Below are 24,608 nucleotides of genomic sequence, written 5' to 3' on the forward strand. Positions count from 1 at the left end.
TATAGCGTGAATAAAAATTATTATGGTATTTTCGTGGTTGTGGTTAAAATATTTATTATCAAAATAATTTATTATTTTTTACGTCAGTTCATAAAATTTAAACTTTATTGTTACATTTTATATTGTTTCAAAATCAGTATCAGAGCCTTTTGCTCAAGTATCCTTTACTTTTTATTTCCACATTTGCATTTAGTTTTTTTTATATATCTATCTTCAGTTCTTTGGTTTTTGTAATTATTTTTCCACACTTCCCTTTACTTTTCTATTTTTCATTTTTGTCCCTTAATTTTTAGATCTTATCACTTTTAATCCTTTAATTTTCATATCTCTATTAGCCTTCTTGCAAATTTAATGTTTTTAGTTTGACCCCTCAACAATACTCATGATTACAATTTTTTCCCTTACGTATTTCTTCTTTCCTGATCATTATAGGCAAAATATTTTATTTTATTTCATAATTTGAGGCAAAGAACTATGTCGATAGAAGAATATATCATGAAAATTTGATCAATTACGTAGGCAATGATGCACCATACTTCTTACTAGACAGTTGACACATTAATATTAAAACTTCTTAAAAGTACCTCTCAAATAAACACATGAATCGAACATGACTCTTAGATTGATTCTTTTTATCGTAGACAATATTAAACCGTCTACATTATAATAGTACTTAATGGAAGAATTCTCCTTTCGATTTCCCCTTAAACATACTCTTTTATAAACAGAAAATTAATTAAACATTTGATGTCAGTTCATTAAAGAAAATCTTAATAATTAAACACCTATATGAGAACCTACAAGAAGGTTGTAATAATTGTTAAATATGAAATACTCATCCACTTTTATTTGTTATGCTGCGCTTTTCAAAAGTTAATTTGACTAATTTCAAAGTAAAATTAGATTACATTAATTCGATATTTTAAACAAAAAATTTTGATATTCAAAAACTATACGAAAAGTACTATAAATTGTAATTTTTTTATATCAATATAATGAAAAAATACGTCGTAAAATATTAGTCAAAGTTTTTATAATTTAACTCTAAAAAAGGAGACCATAACAATTAAAAATGAACGGAAGGAGCATACATTAGTTAATTATAGTAAAAGATATAGTAAATCCATTACATATTTTTCTTTTTAAATAATAATCCTGTTAAATGAATGTAGCCATGATGGAATGTAAGATTTCGGATCCTTTGCGTATTACATAAGAAAAAGAGATATGGAAATTAATTAGGTGATAAAATTTCATGAATCTTTCTTGGAGATTAGTTATTTAATTAATTAATTAGTTTGGAAAATTGTAAAGCAACCTGGCTTTATTACTCGTGCTTTGTATCCAGCGCAACTTGAGTAGTACGGCGAGTTTATCAATTAAACTTTGGGTTATGACAGAAAGAAAGGTTCAAAGAACTGTCTTAATTTAATTGCATGCTAATTAACCTCGTATTTATACCTTATCACAACCCTCATTTTCTTGGAAGTGTACACTAATCAGTGGCTTCTTTCTTCTAAACATTACTACGTCCTCCAAGCTAAAATAAATGAATTTCTGATATTTTTTTTCTATGGTCCTAAATGAATTAATATTTGTTTTTCCCCCATAATTATCCTTTGATTTTTCAACTATCTCTAGCTTTAAAAATAAGTTTGGAAAGAAAAAAAAAAGAACAATGAAATTACCCTTTAATTAAAAAAACATTTATTTTGAATCGAAATGAGCACTATTTTAAGGTTAATATTGTGCTCAAGTACCAATGAATTCTCTTTGTCTGTTGATAAATATAACATTAATTAACAAAATCCTAATAGTACTGGCCGGACATCATATCAACTTTCGACTATCTTCGAAAGATTCTCCCTAGTTCATATTATTACGTGTTTTACCTAAATAAAAAAAAATTAATTTTAATTCTTTTTTAATTTAGTGTTATTTATACCTTTTGAAGAAGTTTTTTTCAGTGAAAATTTCCTATGAGTACATTAAATAAGTACTCTTACTATTTCTTCAAAGGCAATATTGAACATGAACTTATGACGAGAGGGAGTTGCTCGGATGGTAAGCACCCCTCACTTCCAACCCAAAGGTTGATAGTTTAAGTCATCAAGGGAGCAAAAAGGCGTGGGTGCTCCTAGGGAGGGTAAAAAAAAAAAACATGAGCCTATTATTATTATTATTATCATTTTATTGTTATTGTTAATGATATTTTCATGGCACGGTATCTAAATAGACTGAAGATTAGTTATATTCAGTACTTAATAAGTATTGAGAGAATCATCATATCATGCAAATTTTAGAATGTGAAAACTCCAATATGAGTTTGAACTTTCAACTATTAGGATTTTTTTTATTTTTTTTGCTTTGGAATTGGAAGGATTTTTTTTATTAAATAGTAGGTTCATCCATATAAAAAGGAACTGATTTAAACAATATAGTTCCATTCACATCTCCTTCAAGAGCTAGTGTAAAGGAAGGAGATGCTTCAAACTTAAACAACTTGTTCATAGGCATATTTGGATCCATAGTCTTCCTTCCATATTCCGTTAATATTGGTATTTGATTCTACACATATTGAGAAGTGGGGAAGGCCGGAAGGGGGAGAAAGGGTTGATCTTTTAATTTGTCTGTCAAATACTTTTTCAATTTCAAAATAAGTGGTGTTTTTAACTTAGTCATATTCCTCAAGAAAATTACTCCATTTTGAAGAAAAAATTTCTGGTAGAAAAAATTAGTAACTCTTTTATGGTGTAAAATTTCATGTATTAAAAAGGTAATTTTGGCAGTAAAAAATGATTCTTCTTTGAATATGTAAAACAACGCTTATTTTGTAGCAAATAAAAAGATAAAAATGTCACTTATTTTGAAATAATAATAAGTTGACAATTATACACTTGTTTAGAATATAAGAAATGCAATTAAGATTTTTCTTACATTACTCTTACGTGTTTTTAAAGTAGGGATTGAAACGTGAGAACTCTTTACTTCACTTGTTTTATAAAAGGTGAAAATGTGGCTCACTTTTTTCTTATTATTGTAGACATACATGCTTCAAAGTTACATATCAACTATGGATATTAGGAGGTCAGGAAACTACAAACCTAGCATTTGGGAGGATGGATATGTCCAATCACGACCTAATTTGTACGCTGTAAGTCCAAAAATATTTTTCATTTTCGACATTCCAAACTTTATTTACATCGCGATAGATGCATGTATGTGATAATTCTTGTATATATTTTTGGGAAGAAAAGAATTAGTGACAAACTTGTTTATCATGCAGGAAGAGAAATATTGTAAACGAGCTGAAAAACTAAAAGAAGAAGTACGAAGGATGTTGGAGAAAATAATGACAAACTCATTGGAACAACTTGAGCTTATTGATATTTTGCAAAGACTTGGCATATACTATCACTTTGAGGAAGAAATTGATACGGTATTGAAGCACATATACGTTAATTATAATAAAAGAGATCACCATGATGAGGAGTTGTATGCTACAGCTTTAGAATTTCGACTTCTTAGACAACATGGCTATCATGTTCCTCAAGGTATTTCAAAGTTTACTTCTTTTTTTTAGTTGTGGCAAGTCTACGGTTTTTAATATAACACATAGTATAGGACTGAAGTCGTAGATGGTAAGTATCTCTCCATCCTTAAATAGATGTTTCAAACTTAAGGCCTGGGAATGGTAGTCGTATTTGGCAAGGAGCGTTTTACTCCTTAAATAGGACTCTGGACAAAAATCCGGATTAACTAGACGACAAAGTGGGTACCAGACATACGGGATGGGAATATATACACTGATAATATAAAAAATATATATTTACACTTATATGTCATAGCATGCTGCCAATTACATGTATTTATCTTATGCTCCCTCCGTCCTATTTTATGTGGCACTTTTCAGATTTCAAGGTTCAAACTAGTCTATCTTTGACCGTAAATTTTTCATAGATCTTTTAAACATTTTGAATTATCAATTATTGTGACTTATTATAATACTTTTTAAAAAATTTGAAGATTCCATGCGCAAATTTCCGGAGTAGCTGATCTTGTAGCTAAATCCATGCTTAAGTGTTTATCCTCAAGTAGTTACTTTTTTTTTTCTTTTTGTAGAGATATTTTGCAGTTTCATGAATGAGGAAGGAAAGTTCAAAACAGTCCTTGTGGAGGATACTAAAGGACTGTTGAGTTTGTATGAAGCTTCCTATCTTTGTATGGAAGATGAAAACATTATGGAGAATGCTCGAGATTTCGCCACTTATCATCTCATGGAAAGCCTTAAGAAGAAGAAGATGGAAGAGAATGTTGGTGAGCAAGTAAGCCATGCTTTAGAAATGCCTGTGCATTGGAGGATGGAGAGATTAGAAGCAAGATGGTTTATAGAAATTTATCACAAAACAGAGAACATGAATCCTCTTCTACTTGAACTTGCAAAGTTGGACTATAACATGGTGCAAGCTACATACTTGGAGGAACTAAAACAAATGTCAAGGTGATTTCTATATGACATTTGAAAAGTGAAAACACTATAGAATACACTAAAACACTATTTGACATTTTTTATGAAAAATATTTTTAGATATCTGGTTGGTGAGTGAAAATTACTTTCTAAAAAGATAATATATATAATCAAGATTAGTAAATTGGAAAGAACATTAATCTTGTTATGACGCATGCAGGTGGGACAAGAACATTAAACTTGTTAAAAAGATGAGCTTTGTGAGGGACAGATTGGTGGAGGGCTTCTTCTGGGCTGTTGGTTTCACTCCTAATCCTCTGTTCGGATACTGCAGAAAGCTTTCAACAAAGCTTTCTGTTCTCCTCACAACAATTGATGACATTTATGATGTTTATGGTACCTTGGATGAACTTGAGCTCTTTACCGATATTGTTGACAGGTTTGTCCACATACATGCTTTACATCTTTTGCGCTCACCCAATTTTTATACTATCATGTCACCTAAAAGACCTGTCCATAATAAATGAAATCAATACTTATTGTGGTTACATGTATGTTGTGAAGATGGGACATCAATGCGATAGAGCAACTACCTGAATACATGAAAATCAGCTTCCTAGCTCTCTTCAACTCAATGAATGAACTCGCTTATGATATTCTCAAAGAACAAGGGTTCAGCATAATTTCACAGATAAGGAAGCAGGTAATAAACCTTTTTTCTCTATCTTAAATTTCCCACCTAATTGTATATTGACATGTTCTGGATCAAATATTTCAGTGGGCTAACCTGTGTAAAGCTTACTTATTGGAAGTGAAGTGGTATCAAAGAGGGTATACACCAACCTTGGATGAGTTCCTGAGAAATGCCTGGATAACGAACACCGGTCCTGTACTAATAATGCATGCTTATTTTTGCATCACAAACCCCATAAACGAGGACGAATTAGAATGCTTAAATCATTATCCTGCCATCATTTACTCACCTTCGCTAATTCTTCGACTTGTAAATGACTTGGCAACTTCACCAGTAAGTTATGCCTGATCAGTAATTAGCTCCTTAATGATCTCTGATACTCACAACTCAAAAGTTGTTCCATTTTTTGTTCAGGATGAAATCAAGAAAGGAGATTATCTTAAATCGATCCAATGTTACATGCATGATTTTAAGTGTTCTGAAGAAAATGCTCGAAACTACATAAAGAAGTTAATTGATCAGACCTGGAAGAAGATGAACAGAGACATACTAAGGGACCAATCCTTCTCAAAGGATTTTAGAAGAACTTCAATGAATTTAGCTAGGATTGCTCAATGCATGTACCAGCATGGAGATGGATTTGGTATTCCAGATCGTGAGACAAAGGATCGGATACTCTCCTTGTTCTTTGAACCCATTCCTCTTACCTGAAATGCCATGCTTCATTATGCCTGCCTACACATCAAGCTCAATGTAACAGAACTACTGTGATAAGGCACGTATCTCCCATAATGATTTACATCTTCTCAAACTCCTGGAGGTTTCACACATGGTGGATTGAGAAGCTTGGCAGTTCCTTATGGTTACTACAAGTTATCTGTCTTTATCCTAAATAGTTATGAAGTAGTTATAGTATATAAGACTACATCCAGTAATGTGTAGGCAGGCTATAGTATATCTTTTATATGCAGAAAGATCATTACGATCGGAACGCTTAATTTTTTAGCAAATAATTTTGAGTATTATAGATATAGATTTTTAACGATTAGAAATTATAACCTAAAATAGATAGCCAACACTTTACCCCTCTTTTGTATTTTTTTAATTATTATTTTTATTAAAAAATAAGAAATGAAAAATAAATAAACAAAAAAGAATAAGTAGAAAAGAGGAAATTTAGAAATTGAAAAAGGTTTATATTATTTTTATTTTTTTACTACTACTGTCATATTTTTAGTTTTTTTTTTTAGATCTTGAAAATTTCAAGTAAGAAGAGGGGGTGAGACTTATGTTTTCTTTGGTGAACTTTGTGGTTTCTTTCTCATGTTTAATTATGAAATCATCAATAATTAATCTCATTAATCATTTTCAATTATTGGAAACATAATTGAAGAATATATTCAATATTTAAGCTGAAGGGCAAAAATGTCCAAAAATAAACTAGTTTATAGTGTGAATATGTCCTTTTACCATTCTGGCCAAATTATGGCCAATTTTTTATGGCCAAAAGGATTTTCCCTCAACTATATCTAGCTTTAAAAATAAGTTTCGGAAAAAAAAAAGAATAATAAAAAAATCATTTAATTTGAATCGAAAGGAGCACTATTTTAAGGTTAATATTGAAGTACCAAGGAATTCTCTCTGTGTGTTGATTCATATAGCATTAATTAATTGGGAACAAAATTTGACTAGTATTAGGGGCGTAAAAAATGAACCCAAACATAGGTAATCCGTTCAATTCGTTCAGAATTTTAAGGGTTGGGCTCAAGATAATTTGAATTGAGTTTAATCTCAACTCATTCAAGCCAAATCCATTATAAGAGAATCCTCAATTGAGCCCAATTCAATCTCTAATGTCAACCCGTTTTTAAACTTTTTACTAAGATATGTTCCTATATTAAAGGTGTGAATTATTATCTATTTAACATCTTTTAGGATTTTGTTCGAATGTGCATTATTGTATAATCAGTTTGTACTGTTAGAATTGGATTACTGTTTTCATTCAAATGTTAGTTAATTAGTTAGTTGAATGTATGAGCAGGCAATATGGTTAGTTGAGTTAGTTAGTCACGTCATTTTGATGTGATCCTTCTAGATTAATTCTCCCATCTATAAAGCCTTGTATATTCATCATTTTGTAACTAATTCAATATATGAAATAAAATTCTCTCCCTCTTTTCTGACTTTGTTCCTTCTCGTTCATCCATGGCAGAAGGATGATTGAATTTCGAGTTTTCTACATTTGAGTTTCTAGTTTTTTCACATGGTATCTGAGAACTCGATGCTGGCTGTCTAAGAGAATATTGCAGATTAGATCAGCTTCCTTGTGCTATTGTTATTTCAGCAATGGCGATTCAAAAAATCGATCAGAATGATCCTTTGTACATTGGGCCATCAGATACTTCAGGTGTTGTGTTAATTTCCATAAAATTGACAGGATCTGAGAACTATGGGATCTGGAGCAGGTCAATGAGGATTGCATTGTTGGGGAAGAGAAAATATGGCTTTGTTACAGGTGCGTGTACTAGAGCTTTGTATAGAGATGAACTTCATAAACAGTGGGAAACTTATAATGCAATTGTGCCATCGTGGCTAATGAATACAGTCAGTGAGGATTTACTTAGTGGGATTGTATATGCCGCAACTGCTTTTTCAGTTTGGGCATATCTGGAAGAGAGGTATGACAAAGTAAATAGTATGAGGATCTATCAACTACATAGGGAGATTACAACATTGGCACAGGGTACTGACTCTGTATCACATTATTTCACCAAATTGAAGACATTGTGGAGTAAATATGTTGCAGTGATCCCAAATCCATGTTGTGCTTGCCCTCAGTCAAATGAGTATGTTGAACATCTGCAATAGTTGAGATTGATCCAATTTTTAAGTGGCCTAAATGAGTCATATGATCAGGCTCGAAGGCAGATCTTGTTGAAGGGATCTACTCCGTCCTTAAACCAAGCTTATGCTATGGTTATAGAAGATGAGATCCAGCACACAAACTACATAGCCAGTGTGGTTGAGAAACCAGATCGAGTTGCTATGAATGTGCATAAAAATCAAAAAAGGGAGTACTACAAAGGGAAGAAATGTGACTTCTGTCACTACACTGGTCATACCAAGGACAACTGTTACAAATTAATAGGCTATTCAGATGGCTGGGAACAAAGAAGAAAGTCAGGTAACACTTTCAGAAACACATCAGGTGCTTCTCACAATGGTAGCTATATGAGGCAATTTCCAGCAAGCTCCTCGCACTATGGAGGTCAACACTCAGCAAATAATGCAGCTTATGACCACTCTGAGGAAGCTTCAACCAGTCAGGGCAGCAATTCAACTAGTCAGAGCAGCAGGGATTTTATACCAAAGGGAAATGCATTTACAGATCAGGAGTACAGACAGATATTGGAATTGCTTAACAAAGATGCAAAGGAGTCAAAGCAAATCAACATGTCAAGTATGGTTACTTGCTTAATGGCAAATAATTTTGCACATGATTGGATAGTGGATACTGGTGCATCTCATCATATTATAGCAGACAAACAATTATTCACAAGGAGTCACAGTCTAACTAAGTCACAACAGAACCGAGTCCATTTACCTACAGGAGCCCAGGTGGACATTAGTGATATGGGTGAAGTACCTATGTTTACCAAAGAGAGCATTAAAAATGTTCTGCATGTACCATACTTCAAGTTCAGCCTCTTGTCAGTTTCCAAGATCACTAAGGAACTATCCTGTTATGTATCTTTTTACCCTGACTTCTGTGTGTTTCAGGACCTCTCCAGTGGCAGGGTGAAGGGGATTGGTAGAGAAGAAGGAGGGTTATACTATTTCAAAAGGGAAGCTACATCAAATCATAGGCAAAAGGTAACATGTAATCAACACCTAGTTTCTGCCCCTGTAGGAGCAATGGTACAGGATGTCACTTTATGGCATAAGAGGCTTGGACATCCTTCTACTCAAGTTTTAAGACTGTTGAAGTTAGTTCAGAATAATAATAATGGTAGTAGTACAAATTGTTCAGTCTGTCCATTAGCCAAACAAACCAGACTTGTTTTTCCTATTAGTAATTCTAGAGCCTCTATGAGATTTGATGTTGTCCACATGGATCTTTGGGGCCCTTATAAGGTTCCTACTATAGATAGAAAGCATTATTTTTTAACAATTGTGGATGATTACAGTAGGTTTGTATGGATCTATCTGTTGCAATTGAAATCTGAAACTATTGTTGCTATAAAAAACTTTCTTCAAATGGTGCAGACTCAATTTGCTGCTCATGTGAAGATTGTAAGATCTGATAATGGTACTGAGTTCTTTAATTCCTAATGCACTACTCTATTCCATGATCTAGGTATCATGCACCAAAGTAGTTGTCCTCACATACCATAACAAAATGGCGTGGTGGAGAGAAAATACAGGCACATTATGAATACGGCTAGAGCTATCAGGTTTCGGTCACATTTGCCTATTAGATATTGGGGGTTTTGTGTCAAGGCTGCCGTATATCTGATAAACAGATTACCTTCATCAGTGATAGGAAATATGAGCCCATATGAGTTGTTGCATTCAAAACAGTCATTATTATCACACCTGAGGGTTATAAGATGTCTTGGTTATGCCTTGGTACTTCCAAGAGGAGACAAGTTTGCGGATAGAGCTTTTCCTGCTATCCTTATAAGCTACTCAGAGCTTCAAAAAGGTTATATAATGTTGGACATCAAGTCAAATAAAATATCCATCAGTAGAGATGTGCAATTTCATGAGGATGTTTTTCCATTTGCTCAAATTTTGCCTCTGACTGACTTTGTCACCACTTCTGTTAACTCTCCATTAACCTTTGTTGATCAACCTGATGACATTTGTGTTGAAGAGAATGTGGTTCCATGTGATGCAATCCCTACTAATGTTAATAATGACCAGGGAAAAGATGTAGAGTTACTTGCAGTTTCTCCTCAGCCTGTGGCACCATCACCAACAGCCCCCCCTCTCAGAAGGACTTCAAGAACCATCAGGGAACCTTCTTGGATGCTGGACTCACCCTCTCTACAAAGAAGCACAGTACTAGACATCCATTGGCCAACTATCTGAGTTATGACAATGCAACTCCTTGCTATAGGAGTTACTTGAGCAAATTCTATGTTCCTATTGAGGAACCAAAACACTACAGACAGGCTGCAAAGGATGAGAGATGGATCCAAGCAATGCAGCAGAAAATCCAAGCTCTTGAAGATAACAAAACTTGGCTAGTTGTTGACTTACCAAAAGGGATGCATATTGTTGGCTCAAAATGGGTGTATAAAGTCAAATATAAGGACAATGGTGAGGTGGAGAGATTTAAAGCCAGGCTGGTGGCAAAAGGATATAGCCAGCAAGAAGGGTTGGATTACCATGACACATTCTCACCAGTTGCCAAGATGGTGACGGTAAAGTGTGTGATTGCGTTGGTTGTATCTAAAGGATGGAACTTGTATCAAATGGATGTCTATAATGCCTTCCTTCAAGGTGATCTAGATGAAGAGGTGTACATAGAAATGCCTGAATGTTTTAGATAACCAGGAGAAACTAAAGTGTGCAAATTACTTAAATCATTATATGGTCTTAAACAAGCTTCTAGGCAATGGAACTTGAAGCTCATAAGTGCTCTATTGGCCACTGGTTTTACCCAGAGTGCTCATGATTACTCCTTGTTTACACTAAGAAGAGGTGAAGCTTTGGTTCTTATTCTTGTTTATGTTGATGACTTGCTAATCACGGGAAATAATGAACAACTTATCACTGAAGCCAAGAACAGCCTACATAAGGAGTTCAAGTTAAAAGATTTGGGTGAGCTTAAATATTTTCTGGGAATTGAGGTACTAAGATCTTCCAAAGGTGTTATTTTGAATCAAAGGAAATATATTTTAGAGCTTATTGCAGATTCAGGACTTACTGGTGCAAAGCCAACAGCCACTCCTATTGAATCCAACCTAAGACTTACTTCAGTAGAACATGACTTAGTAATTGGCTTTACTGAAGATGAGGTTCTACATGACATTACTCCTTATCAAAGATTGATTGGGAAGCTTATCTATGCAACCATTACAAGGCCTGATATCAGCTATACAGTACAAACTCTTAGCCAATTCATGCAGTCTCCCAAGAAGTCACATTGGGATGCAGCTACTAGAGTAGTCAGATATTTGAAAGGCACAATAGGTCAAGGGGTCTGGTTACAAGCTAAACCTGCCAATATGCTCACCTGTTGGTGTGATTCTGATTGGGCATCTTGCCCCAACACAAGAAGGTCCATTACAGGATATGTAGTCAAGTTTGGTGAATCATTGGTGTCTTGGAAGTCTAAGAAGCAGCAAACTGTCTCACGGAGTTCAGCTGAAGATGAATATAGAAGCATGGCTTCAGCTGTTTCTGAAATCACTTGGTTGCTAGGCCTTTTTACAGAACTTGGTGTATCCATTCACACGCTTGTCACCATCTTTAGTGACAGTAAATCAGCCATCCAGTTAGCAGCCAACCCAGACTTCCATGAGAGAACCAAGCACATTGAAATAGATTGTCATTTCATCAGAGATAAGATCAAGTCAGGCATGGTTGAGACTGTTTATGTTTCCACACAGCAACAGGTTGCAGACCTACTAACAAAGGGACTGAGTCAAGCTCAACATTCATATTTTCTAACCAAGCTTGGTGTGCTCAATGTTCTGCACCCTTCAGCTTGAGAGGGTATGTTCGAATGTGCATTATTGTATAATCAGTTTTTACTGTTAGAATTGGATTACTGTTTTCATTCAAATGTTAGTTAATTAGTTAGTTGAATGTATGAGCTGGCAATATGGTTAGTTGAGTTAGTTAGTCACGTCATTTTGATGTGATCCTTCTAGATTCTTCTAGATTAATTCTCCCATCTATAAAGCCTTGTATCTTCATCATTTTGTAACTAATTCAATACATGAAATAAAATTCTCTCCCTCTTTTCTGACTCTGTTCCTTCTCGTTCATCCATGGCAGAAGGATGATTGAATTTCGAGTTTTCTACATTTGAGTTTCTAGTTTTTTCACAGATTTATTTATCCATTTGTTACTTTTTTAAAAAAAATCTTAAGCTGAAATTCGCATTGTGATTATAAAAAGTTAAATATCACTATGTTAAAATTATTGAGATTAATTGGGCCAAATTGGACGGATCAAGACCCAACCCGTTTTTTAGCCCATTTGAATCCAACCCATTTGAGCCCAAACTAAACTTGAGCGGGTCAAGATCCAACCTGATTTCTATTTCAACCCGTTTTAATATCTTTAATTTCAACCCAACCCACCCATTTGGCACTCCTAACTACTGGCCAGACACGAGTTTTTGGCTAAAAGCATCCCTCAAATATACACTAAATTTAAACAACATCCTTTTACTACCACAATGAGCAAAAAACATCCCTTAACTATCCTAAAAATGGCCAAATTCACCCTTCCATCTTTTTTCTTGATAGAAACTAACGGTTAAATTCATTTCTTTTCATGTAAATGAAGCTAGAATTAACTATGGATAAATATGTGGCGTTTTTCACATATTAAAGTTGTAATTCTTCTCACGTGAATATGATGAAAAATACATAGTAAAATATTTATAAAAATTTCACATAGTTTGTATCTTAAGAAGCGAAAAACGTCACATAAATTGGAATAAAAAAATATATTTTTTATGCAATATCTAAATATGTTACTTTATATTTTAAAAATATAGTGACTAGTGTTTATCAACAAAAATAAAATAAAAATAGACTACCTTCATAGTTTAAATTCCCTCATTGTCTAGGAAATAAAGAGAAAATTATACATTTTTTTCTTATAAAATTTTGTTGCTTATCTGATCAGTAATTATATAGAGCGAAAACTATTTTACTTGAAATATTTTGCTCACTTTTTACGGGACATCCTGGCTGCTACTGTGAAGTTGAGGATGCAAACCTCTCTTCGTAGCTCATTCAATTTAGTTAGGATTGTCTATGACTACTATAAGCTAAGAGAAAAATGGGAGCAAACAAAATAGGGGATTTGTAGGTTGATCAACCGTTAGTTTTTTTGACAAAAACTAATTAAAGGATGAATCTTGCCATTTTTAAGATAATTGAGGGATGTTTTTTGTTCATTGTGATAGTGCAAGGATGTGGTTTAAACATAGAGTATAGTTGAGGGATGTTTTTGGCCAAAAACTCGGCCAGACACCATATCAACTTTTGATTATCTTCCAAATATTCTCAACCCACTTCTTTCGCTCTATAAAACCTCTTGCTAAATGCCAATAGTTAATAATAATACTCTTCAAACTATTATCTTTGTGTTTTACATAATTATAAAGATATTAATTTTACTTTTAAAAATTTATCCTTATTTTACACGTTTTGAAAAAGTATTTTTCAGTGAAAATTTCCTATGAATACTAAATTAAATATAAAGAATGCTTAATTGAGAGGTGGGCAAGGAGCGGAGATGGTTGATCTGTTATTTGTTTAATACTTGCATCTTTTTTAAAATTATTGATCTTTTTAGCTTGAAACACCTCTTAAAAGAATTACTTACTTGTAGAAAATATGAAGAATTATACTTTATGATCTGACTTTTAATTAAATGTCTTGAAGAAAGAAGTCGTTCTATAATGACATAAAACTCCATGAATTAAAAAGGGTGATTTTGGCTAGGAAAATATATTTTTTCTTAATTATGTAACACTTCACTAATTTTGAAACAAATAATAAGATAAAAATATCATTTATTTTGAAACGGAGGAAGTAACAAGCTGACAAGTGGGGAATTGCTTTACATCAATTGATTTTGTGATTCATTTAATTTATTCATTTTGTTTTATGCTAAATTTGTACAAAAGAAAAAGTACTCCCTTTGTTATTTTTACTTATCATTATTTGACTTGATATGTTCATTAATAAAATAACTATTGCTATAGATATTTTACTATACTATCCTTATTAATTATTGTTTTGTATTTGGTCTTGATAAATGACATGGAGAATATTATTTAATGTTAGGGGTAAAACATGAAAAAATAATAATTGTCTTTTATATATATATATATATATATATCGAAAGTGACAAGTAAAATTGAAAATCTATTTAAGAAATAAATGACAAGTAAAAGTGAAGTAAGGAAGTAAAAGTTCATTACATAATTATTTTCTTTTATTCAAATTATTCGCTGAATTATTTCATCAATTATACACTTGTTTAGAATATAAGAAACGAAATTAAGTTTTTTGGTGTTTAGAATATAAGAAATGAAATTAAGTTTTTTTTTGTTTAGAATATAAGAAATGAAATTAAGCTTTTTCTTGTTTAGAATATAAGAAATGAAATTAAAGTTTTTTCTTACATTACGCATGTCTTTCCTTTTTATCGAAAGTAGGGTTTGAAACGTGAGAAGTCTTGTCTTCACTTGTTTTATAAAAGGGGTCACTTTTCTTAATTATTGTAGACATAGCTTCAAGATAAGGTTGCTTATTAACTATGGATATTAATTAGGAGGTCAGGAAACTACAAACCTAGCATTTGGGATGATGAATATGTCCAATCATGACCCAACTTGTACGCTGTTAGTCCAAAAATAATAAGTCGATTTATTTTTTTTCATTTTCGACATTCCAAACTTAATTTACATCGCGATAGCTAGATGCATGTGCTAATTATTTGGAAAAAACTAGCGACGAACTTGTCTATCATGCAGGAAGAGAAATATTGTGAACGGGCTGAAAAACTAAAAGAAGAAGTAAGAAGGATGTTGGAGAAAATAATAACAAACTCATTGGAACAACTTGAGCTTATTGATATTTTGCAAAGACTTGGAATATATTATCACTTTGAGGAAGAAATTCATACAGTATTGAAGCAAACATGCGTTAGTTATAATTATAATAAAAGAGATCTGAACAATGAGGAGGTGTATGCTGTTGCTTTAGAATTTCGACTTCTTAGACAACAGGGCTATCATGTTCCTCAAGGTACTTCAAATCATTTTTCAATACCTAATACTTCAATTCATTTTTCAATACCCACTCAACAGGAGATACATTGTTGTCAGAACCCACAAATAGTAGAAAAACTGTTCATCTACGGTAGATATATTGTTCAAGACCCAAATAGTGGGACCCTTTTTATTATACATAGTCCTTATGTTTTCCTTTTGTCTATATAAGGTTTAGTTTTCTTTCAGAGAAGGGCATCAGAAAAAATTACAATCGCTCTCTCCTTTTCATAGTTGTAAATCTTTTGTAAAGACTATTTTCTTCGAGCACTGTTCCGACCTTCAAATAAATAAACCAGTCAGTTCTTAAGAGTTACTTGTGTTGGTGACGACCGTCCTTACTAAGGTATTTTTCTTTTCTTTTCTTTTAGCTCTGTCTCTCCTAGCCAGGACTATGTCCGGCTAAAGATCTCATATCTATGTCGAATAACTAACACCTCTCCTATATAGACCGTGAACAGATCTAAGCTTTTTTTAAATATAAAAGAATTTTAGTATGGCTTCTCGACTTGGTTCTGAGATCGAGGTACAGTCGGATCTAGTACTACTCTTATTGGCTTTGCCTTAGTGGTTTTGTCTGGCCAGTCATGGTTCTTAGCCCGAAAAGGAGTTTGATAAGTAGGGCGCCTTATACCCAGTAAGAATTGATAGACACATGGGCTCAATAAGATGTATGTATTAGATTCCTGACAGACCCTTTACTCAGGTAAAATTATCACCATGCAGTCTGAGAAACTATGCTAAAATTCTTGTGTATTTCGATTCTTATGTTGTTGGACTACCTCTAAGAATGCTGAATTGCTTGATCCTTGATTGGGCGGACTACCACCAGGTCCTTGATCCTGTAAACTTGGTTTATTTTATTGTTATTGTTAATGATATTTTCATGGCACGACATCTAACCTAGACTGAAGATTAGTTATATTGAGTACTTAATAAGTATTGAGAGAATCATCATATCATGCAAATTTTAGATTGTGAATACTCCAATATGAGTTTGAACTTTCAACTATTGGGATATTTTTATTTTTTTTTGCTTTGGAATTGGAAGGATTTTATTTATTAAATAGTAGGTTCATCCATACAAAAAGGAACTGATCTAAACGATATAGTTCCATTCTCATCTCCTTCAAGAGCTAGTGTAAAGGAAGGAGATGCTTCAAAAACAAACAACTTGTTCATAGGCACATTTGGATCCATAGTCTTCTCCTTCCATATTCCGCTAATATTGGGATTTGATTATACACATATTGAGAAGTGGGGAAGGCCAGAAGGGGGAGAAAGGGTTGATCTTTTAATTTGTCTGTCAAATACTTTTTCGCTTTCAAAATAAGTGATGTTTTTAACTTAGACATATTCCTTAAGAAAATTACTCCATTTTGAAGAAAAGAATTCTGGTAGAAAAAATTAAACTCTTTTATGGTGTAAAATTTCATGTATTAAAAAGGTAATTTTGGCAGTAAAAAATGATTCTTCTTTGAATATGTAAAACAAGCTTATTTTGTAGCAAATAAAAAGATAAAAATGTCACTTATTTTGAAATAATAATAAGTTGACAATTATACACTTGTTTAGAATATAAGAAATGAAATTAAGATTTTTCTTACATTACTCTTACGTGTTTTTAAAGTAGGGATTGAAACGTGAGAACTCTTTACTTCACTTGTTTTATAAAAGGTGAAAATGTGGCTCACTTTTTTCTTATTATTGTAGACATACATGCTTCAAAGTTACATATCAACTATGGATATTAGGAGGTCAGGAAACTACAAACCTAGCATTTGGGAGGATGGATATGTCCAATCGCGACCTAATTTGTACGCTGTAAGTCCAAAAATATTTTTCATTTTCAACATTCCAAACTTTATTAACATCGCGATAGATGCATGTATGTGATAATTCTTGTATTTATTTTTGGGAAGAAAATAATTAGTGACAAACTTGTTTATCATGCAGGAAGAAAAATTTTGTGAACGAGCTGAAAAACTAAAAGAAGAAGTAAGAAGGATGTTGGATAAAATAATGACAAACTCATTGGAACAACTTGAGCTTATTGATATTTTGCAAAGACTTGGAATATATTATCACTTTGCGGAAGAAATTGATACAGCATTGAAGCAAACATACGTTAATTATAATTATAATAAAAGAGATCTGAACAATGAGGAGGTGTATGCTGTTGCTTTAGAATTTCGACTTCTTAGACAACAGGGCTATCATGTTCCTCAAGGTACTTCAAATCATTTTTCAATACCTAATACGAAACATCAATTAATATGGTAGTGTGGTAAAACAATTATTGTTGTCGTAACCGGTGTACCAAGTCTAAATGTGACAGTTAATTGTAAAAATGAAGGGAGGGAGTAGCTATATCTTATAGTAAATCCATGCTTTGGTTCCTTTTTGTTTTTTGGCAGAGATATTTTGCAGTTTCATGAACAAGGAAGGAAAGTTCAAAACAGCCCTTGTGGAGGATACTAAAGGACTGTTGAGTTTGTATGAAGCTTCCTATCTTTGTATGGAAGATGAAAATATTATGGAGAATGCTCGAGATTTCGCCACTCATTATCTCATGGAAAGCCTTAAGAAGAAGAAGATGGATGAGAATGTTGGTGAACAAGTAAGCCATGCTTTAGAAATGCCTGTGCATTGGAGGATGGAGAGATTAGAAGCAAGATGGTTTATAGAAATTTATCACAAAACAGAGAACATGAATCCTCTTCTACTTGAACTTGCAAAGTTGGACTATAACATGGTGCAAGCTACATACTTGGAGGAACTAAAACAAATGTCAAGGTGATTTCTATATGACATTTGAAAAGTGAAAACACTATTTGACATTTTTTAATGAAAAATATTTTTAGATATCTGGTTGGTGAGTGAAAATTACTTTCTAAAAAGATATCTGGTTAGTAATCTAGTACTAGCTAGTAAATTGGAAAGAACATTAATCTGGCTGGTTATGACGCATGCAGGTGGGATAAGAACATTAAACTTGTTAAAAAGATGAGCTTTGTGAGGGACAGATTGGTGGAGGGCTTCTTCTGGGCTGTTGGTTTCACTCCTAATCCTCAGTTCGGATTCTGCAGAAAGCTTTCAACAAAGCTTGCTGTTCTCATCACAACAATTGATGACATCTATGATGTTTATGGTACCTTGGATGAACTTGAGCTCTTTACTGATATTGTTGACAGGTTTGTCCACATGCTTTACATCTTTTCCTCACTCTCAATTTTTATACTATCGTGGCACCTAAAAGACAACTATCCATAATAAATGAAATCAATAATTTGGAAAATGAGATAGTAGCTAGTTTACCTGTTACAACAGGTTAAAATACACTAGTATAGTTATTGTCGTTATGGGGGTGGAATAGAATCTCATGAAATATAATTCATTGTCGTTGCATGTTGTGAAGATGGGACATCAATGCAACAGAGCAACTACCTGAATACATGAAAATCAGCTTCCTAGCTCTTTTCAATTCAATGAATGAACTGGCTTATGATATTCTCAAAGAACAAGGGTTCAGCATAATTTCACAGATAAGGAAGCAGGTAATAAACCTTTTTTCTCTATCTTAAATTTCCCACCTAATTGTATATTGACATGTTCTGGATCAAATATTTCAGTGGGCTAACCTGTGTAAAGCTTACTTATTGGAAGTGAAGTGGTATCAAAGAGGATATACACCTACCTTGAATGAGTTCCTGAGAAATGCCTGGATATCCAACACCGGTCCTGTACTAATAATGCATGCTTATTTTTGCATCACAAACCCCATAAAGGAGGACGAATTGGAATGCTTAAATCATTATCCTCCCATCATTTACTCACCTTCGCTAATTCTTCGACTTGCAAATGACTTGGGAACTTCACCAGTAAGTTATGCTTATAAAATAAAATTTTGTGCCTCATCAGTAAGTTCCTTAACTATCTCTGATACTTACAAGTCAAAAGTTGTTTGGTTTTTCTTTTCCCTTTGTTCAGGATGAAATCAAGAAAGGAGATCATCTTAAATCAATCCAATGTTACATGCATGATTCTAAGTGTTCTGAAGAAAATGCTCGAAACTACATACAGAAGTTAATTGATCAGACCTGGATGAAGATGAACAGAGACATACTAAGGGACCAATCCTTCTCAAAGGATTTTAGAAGAACTTCGATGAATCTTGCTAGGATTTCTCAATGCATTTACCAGCATGGAGATGGATTTGGTATTCCAGATCGTGAGACAAAGGATCGGATACTCTCCTTGTTCTTTGAACCCATTCCTCTTACCTGAAATGCCATGCTTCATTATACCTGCCTACACATGAAACTCAATGAAAAAGAAATAAAATATATAAGAATATCTGTGATAAGGGACGTATCTTCCAGACTTACTCAAGGAGGAAGAAGCGAAGAAAGATAATGATTTGCATCTTCTCAAATTCCTGGAGGTTTCACGCATGGTGGATTGAGCAGCTTGGCAGTTCCTTATGGTTACTACAAGTTTCTGTCTTTATCCTAAATAGTTATGAAGTAGTTATAGTATTTAAGACTACATCCAGTAATGTGTAGGCAGGCTATAGTATATCTTTTATTTGCAGAAAGATTGTTGTTACGGGAGACACGCGATACTAGTCTCTCTTTGTATTTTCTGTTGCTTGTATCCAGTATAAAACTTTGGTTTCTATCAATCTGTATTCTATATCCTGAAACTTGTATAATGCCCTGCAGTAAATAAGGCTTTGGAAGAGCCATGGTATTGCAAGAAATAGTTATCGACATTGTCACGAATTTCCGACATTACATAACAATGGAAGATGAAAAACCCTACAAGAACAATCAAGTAGAATACAGGGATCCCCTGACAATTCTAAATTGGGGATGAAGTATTATAATCTCAATCTCAAGAAAATAGTTATGAAAGAACAATTATACATGTCAACATACAAAACACATCATCAGGGCAAGAAAATGGTTTTTTATTATTTTTCTGGAATTCTGATCATTCACTCGTTGAGCTCATCAATTGGAATGACTTAACCAGCATACACGAGGCAAGTACCTAGTCCGTTATCCCAACTTCAGTCTTGCTTATCGTTGGTTTATACCATGTGAGAAGCCTGTCCAAACACAACCACTATACCTGCTTCATTGTTATGAAGCTAAAGCGTTCAACTTCTTCTCAAACATCTTAGCCCGTCGAAGGGCGTCCAAGGCCTCTGCCTGCTTTCCAGAACGTTTCAAGTTTAATGCCTTTAATTTCTCTGCCTTTACCCGCTCTTCCAACTGCTTTCTCTCATTGGAAGTTTCATCAGATACACGTGCTTCAGATAGTTTTGGCTCTGATCTTTCAAGGATTTGAGAGGCAATAGTGCCAGTTTTATCAGTATCACCAGTTATAGGTTTTTTCGTTTCCTGCCTTTCCGGGCCACGGGGTACAACAAAGGTATCTGCAATTCCAATTGCTTTTAAAGCAGAGAAAAGCTGAGGATCAAGAAAATCCTCAACACTGACACCCTCTGCTGATTCACCTGTGGGGTCAGAAGACTGCATTGTACCTTGGGAAGACGCTTCTTCCAACTGGCTCTCAATAGCTTTTGCCAATTCAAATTCTGCATCAGCTTCTTCTGTCCTACCTTCCCTTCGCAACTTAAGTGCTTGTCGTTTGTGGCTGAGAGACTGTTGCTGTAATTTAAACCGATCACGTCCAGACAATGGCTTTGGACCTGAGCTGGGACTTACTTCTTTCTGTCCTACTTGAGATATATGAGGTACTTTGTTTGGGCTAACTTCATTTTGTCCAACATGTGAAGTATTAGGACCTGCTGAGACTGTGGAACTACTACTACCCAGAGTCTTTTCCTCCTCAAGGTGCTTCTCTAAGAGTTTTGCCTGTCGAAGTTCCTCCTTGGCTTCTGCCACTTTCCCTTCTCGCTTCAATGCAACTGCTTTCCTCTTGCGAACCAGAATATCTTGACGAAGGGAATTTTGATCAAGCTGAGAATTAACTTCCTCGGCAGTTTTTGACTCAGAGATGCATGGTTTCTCATCTGATTGAGAGACCTCTTCTGGTTTCTCCAGAGTACATGTAACTTTACTTTCCATATCCTCAATCGGACTCTTCCGTGAATCTGATGGTGGAAACTGTGGGTTCTCATGGGGAGAATCAATAGCTATACGTTCTTTCTGCTCATTTGACTTAGTTGGGTTAGACATAGATTCTTCAATTTCAGCCAACTGTTCTTCTAACATTTTAGCCGCATTCATCAATTCCTCTGCCTCCTCAGTCTCTCCTTGGCGTCTTAATGTGAGAGTCTTCCGTTTCAAGCCCAGAAGTTCCCTCTGGATTTCACCTTTACTTTTTTTAGATGCTCGAGTTTGGATGTTACTCATAGCTTCCTTAGTTAGGGACTCGCTAAGATGAGAAACATTATTTTTCCCTTGAAATGACACAGATGGAACATTAGCTTTTTCATCATCCTGCCAGCCCAAATTATTAAGCAGTGAAAGATAAGTTGGGTCATGCATATCTTGATCTGTAACCTCTGCATCTTCATCTCCAGCATCAATATCTGCAATACTTTCATCACGCTTATTCCCAGCAATAGGCTGCACAAATTTTGGTGGATTATCAATATCTTCAAGTTGCTTCTCAAGAATCTTGCCTCTTTCCAGTTCTTCTTCAGCCTCATCTAACCTTCCCTCCCTTCTTAAAGCAAGAGCCTTCTTTTTAATACCAAGAAGTTCTCTCTGGATCACAGACTTACTCTTTGGTGCTACTTTGTGCTCTTTATCCTTTCTTTCAACGAACTTTCTTACATCCTCTTCACCATTACTTAGTTGTTCTTCAAGCTCACTCTCCAGTGTTTTTGCCCTCTTCAGCAGTTCCATTGCCTCCTTAGTTTTACCAGCCCTTTTCTGGTTAACGGCTTCTCTTTTCAGAGACTGAATTTCACTTCGTAGCACTTCCCTATCAACAGGTTTGAATTGCTTTTCTGAAACCTCAGATTCGGCGGCATCTTCAGTCCAGCCCATTGACTCCAAGGCAGCTGCTATTTCTGGGTCATACATATCATCATCAGTTACTTCAAAATTACCATCTGTACCAATATCATCAGCAGTTCCAAGAAGGTTGTCAAAATCATAACTAGAATCTGGTTTATGTCCAGCGGATAAATCATCAAATTTATCAGTATCCAGCCCACGTATTAAAGAAGAAAGCTCATCATCAGAATCTTCATCATCACCCAACAGTTCCTGCTCTTCTATTTGCTTTTCAAGAATTTTAGCCTTCTTCAATTCTTCTTTGGCTTCAGCAAGTTTCCCTTCCCGCTTCAGCTGGATTGCTTTTTTCTTATGAGCAATGACCAGTGACTTGTCCATTCCATGAATTTTCTTTTCAGGATTAGTCTTTCCAGAAACTTCTCCAAGAAGCACAGAAAGTTCACCCTCAAGGCTCATGGTTGCTGGCCTTTTGTCAGCAGTACGAAGATCCATATCTGACCATCCCAGATCTCTGAGTTCAGAAGCAAGATCATCCTTCTCTTCGGTAATTTGAGGAGAGAGCTTATTTTTCCTACCAGATGCTTTGCCAGCATCATTATCTTGCTGGATCTCGGTGACATTACTGGACGACAATGCTCTTTTACGATTTTTTCTCAGAGAAATCTCCAAAGCAGCAGCCTGCCTTTCAAGTTCTTTGCCCCTCTTAAAAGCCCTTAGAGCCTCTTCAGGTTTACCTGCAGCTTTTAGAGTTCGGTGATTCTGTTTTTCTTCCATGGCTTGCTGACGTAATTCTTCAGGAGTAGTGGAACCCATCTCAGCCTGCTGCTCTGTCTGATTACTGCTTCCATCTCCAGCCTCATCTTTACCAGAGAAATCTAGAACATTTGAACCTGATGCAGTGCTTGCTGACTGTTGATCATGGGAAAGAACATCTGAGGTCCTTTCTTTACCCAGAAGCTGATTTAAAACTTCATCCTCACTCTTTGATGCAAGTCTTGAGCTCCCTATGACAGACAACACTTGTATTTCAAATCAAGCAGTAGTTCATTTCTATCTATTAGCACAGTAACTATGACTGAGTAAAACCAGTTATTTGTTTGGTACCTTTTGACGCTCTACTTTTTTGACCATATCGCAATTCAAATCGTGCAGCCTCTTCTAATCTTTTGCATGGTTCACAAATACGCACCGGTGAATCACCTTGTCCACGTAGCACCATTCTTTGCTGGGTACAGCTATTGCAGAAAATGCCCCCGCACCTCCGGCAATGATGCTGAAATTTCATAGTGTGAATCACAACACAAGTGAAAAAAAAAACCAAACACCTACCATATTCATATTTCCATTCAAACAAGCACAAAGAGACAGGAGAGGGGAGGATAAAATCATATATATAGCCTTGGTAGTAAGAAGATAAAAGATGATATTGATATTTCAACAATACTAATGCAAAAAATGTCATTATTAAAAGAACAACAGTAAGGCAGAAAAGAAAAGTTGAAGCCACAGCTAAATAATCAACTTTAACATGGTGTGTCTTAGAAAAAAGGAACCACTCTAGGCAAACCATAAAAGCATATCCGTTAACTACTCCTTTCAACTACTACCTAATGCATTGCAACCTATTCTCACAGCCCAGAGAATGGCATATTGCCCGCTACTGAAGAGGATTGGTTTTTAGGCAACAATATGCGAAAAGTTCAGAGGCTTCACAGCAAAAGGCTAGATTCCTAGGAAGGTAATCTGCAAACACTTGTTTGGAAACAGCAAGAAAATTTCCAGGCCACACATGTGAATTTTGTTTGGAGGGAGATTATCCTTGAGCTGAACAACTACTGAAGAGTTTGAGAACATCATAGCTCAGATATTGCCAAGAAGACGGAAACTACAGAAAAAGCATTCAATATCTGAGCTATAATGACCACAATTTGCTTTCCAATTATATCAAAAAGGAGAAGGTTCATAGTTCTCATAAGAAACAACATCTGCTAACATTGATCTATCAGCAAAAACAAAAAGAAACAATTCAGCAAATGGAATTTTAACTCCAGCTTTTCAAACAGGGTTGATAGATGCCTCAATTGAATTGCAGCTCTACTTGACAAAAGGTTTGGACTATGAATCGCACACAAATATGTCTATATTCTTGGATTATTAGCTATGAGAGAAATATAAACAATAAAATCCAATTACTAAAAGTTATGAACACTTCAAGACCAACTACTTCTGTGGAGATAACCAAATATATAGAAGCATCTTTGTGGTCAAGAAATTCACTAGAGAAGCAAATGAAGAACCTCTTGTTCTCCAATAACTACAATCGCAGATAAGAGCACAAGTGAATGAAAGTTGTATATTGCTGATAACGATGGAAGATATTGGGGGGGGGGGGGGGGGGGGGGTAAAACCCGCACTCAT

General features: G+C 34.6%; 3 protein-coding genes across 4 annotated transcripts in view; 2 read left to right on the forward strand and 1 right to left on the reverse strand.

Annotated features, from left to right (window-relative positions):
- The first annotated feature begins 3,047 nt into the window (after positions 1–3,047).
- On the forward strand, positions 3,048–5,916 carry LOC102599040 ((-)-alpha-terpineol synthase-like). Its single transcript, XM_006365809.1, has 7 exons — positions 3,048–3,154; positions 3,287–3,554; positions 4,123–4,501; positions 4,689–4,907; positions 5,033–5,171; positions 5,247–5,495; positions 5,577–5,916. The coding sequence occupies exons 1-7, from the start codon at positions 3,050–3,052 to the stop codon at positions 5,871–5,873; spliced, it is 1,656 nt and encodes a 551-aa protein (XP_006365871.1). The 5' UTR covers positions 3,048–3,049; the 3' UTR covers positions 5,874–5,916.
- Positions 3,067–19,889, forward strand: LOC102598478 ((-)-alpha-terpineol synthase-like). 2 transcript variants are annotated; one of them, XM_006365808.2, is made up of 8 exons: positions 3,067–3,087; positions 14,697–14,763; positions 14,896–15,169; positions 17,610–17,988; positions 18,168–18,386; positions 18,611–18,749; positions 18,825–19,073; positions 19,183–19,889. In XM_006365808.2, exons 3-8 carry the CDS (start codon positions 14,947–14,949, stop codon positions 19,477–19,479), a joined length of 1,506 nt encoding a protein of 501 aa, XP_006365870.1. In that variant the 5' UTR covers positions 3,067–3,087; positions 14,697–14,763; positions 14,896–14,946; the 3' UTR covers positions 19,480–19,889. The 2 variants fall into 2 exon arrangements, with proteins under 2 accessions (XP_006365870.1, XP_006365869.1); XM_006365807.2 differs by lacking the exons at positions 3,067–3,087; positions 14,697–14,763; positions 14,896–15,169 and adding exons at positions 15,390–15,538; positions 16,906–17,016; positions 17,149–17,422.
- Positions 19,890–19,916: 27 nt separating this feature from the next.
- LOC102599362 (uncharacterized) overlaps positions 19,917–24,608 on the reverse strand; it is a 6,912-nt gene continuing 2,220 nt past the window's right edge. The window contains exons 2-3 of the mRNA XM_006365810.2: positions 23,295–23,463; positions 19,917–23,194 (exon numbers count right to left, since the gene is read on the reverse strand). Coding sequence (XP_006365872.1) covers positions 20,340–23,194; positions 23,295–23,463 — 3,024 coding nt within the window. The 3' untranslated portion in view covers positions 19,917–20,339. The remainder of the gene's footprint in view (positions 23,195–23,294; positions 23,464–24,608) is intronic.

The sequence above is a fragment of the Solanum tuberosum genome, unplaced genomic scaffold (assembly GCF_000226075.1).
Source record: "Solanum tuberosum cultivar DM 1-3 516 R44 unplaced genomic scaffold, SolTub_3.0 scf00590, whole genome shotgun sequence".
In the NCBI taxonomy this organism is placed as follows: Eukaryota; Viridiplantae; Streptophyta; class Magnoliopsida; order Solanales; family Solanaceae; genus Solanum; species Solanum tuberosum.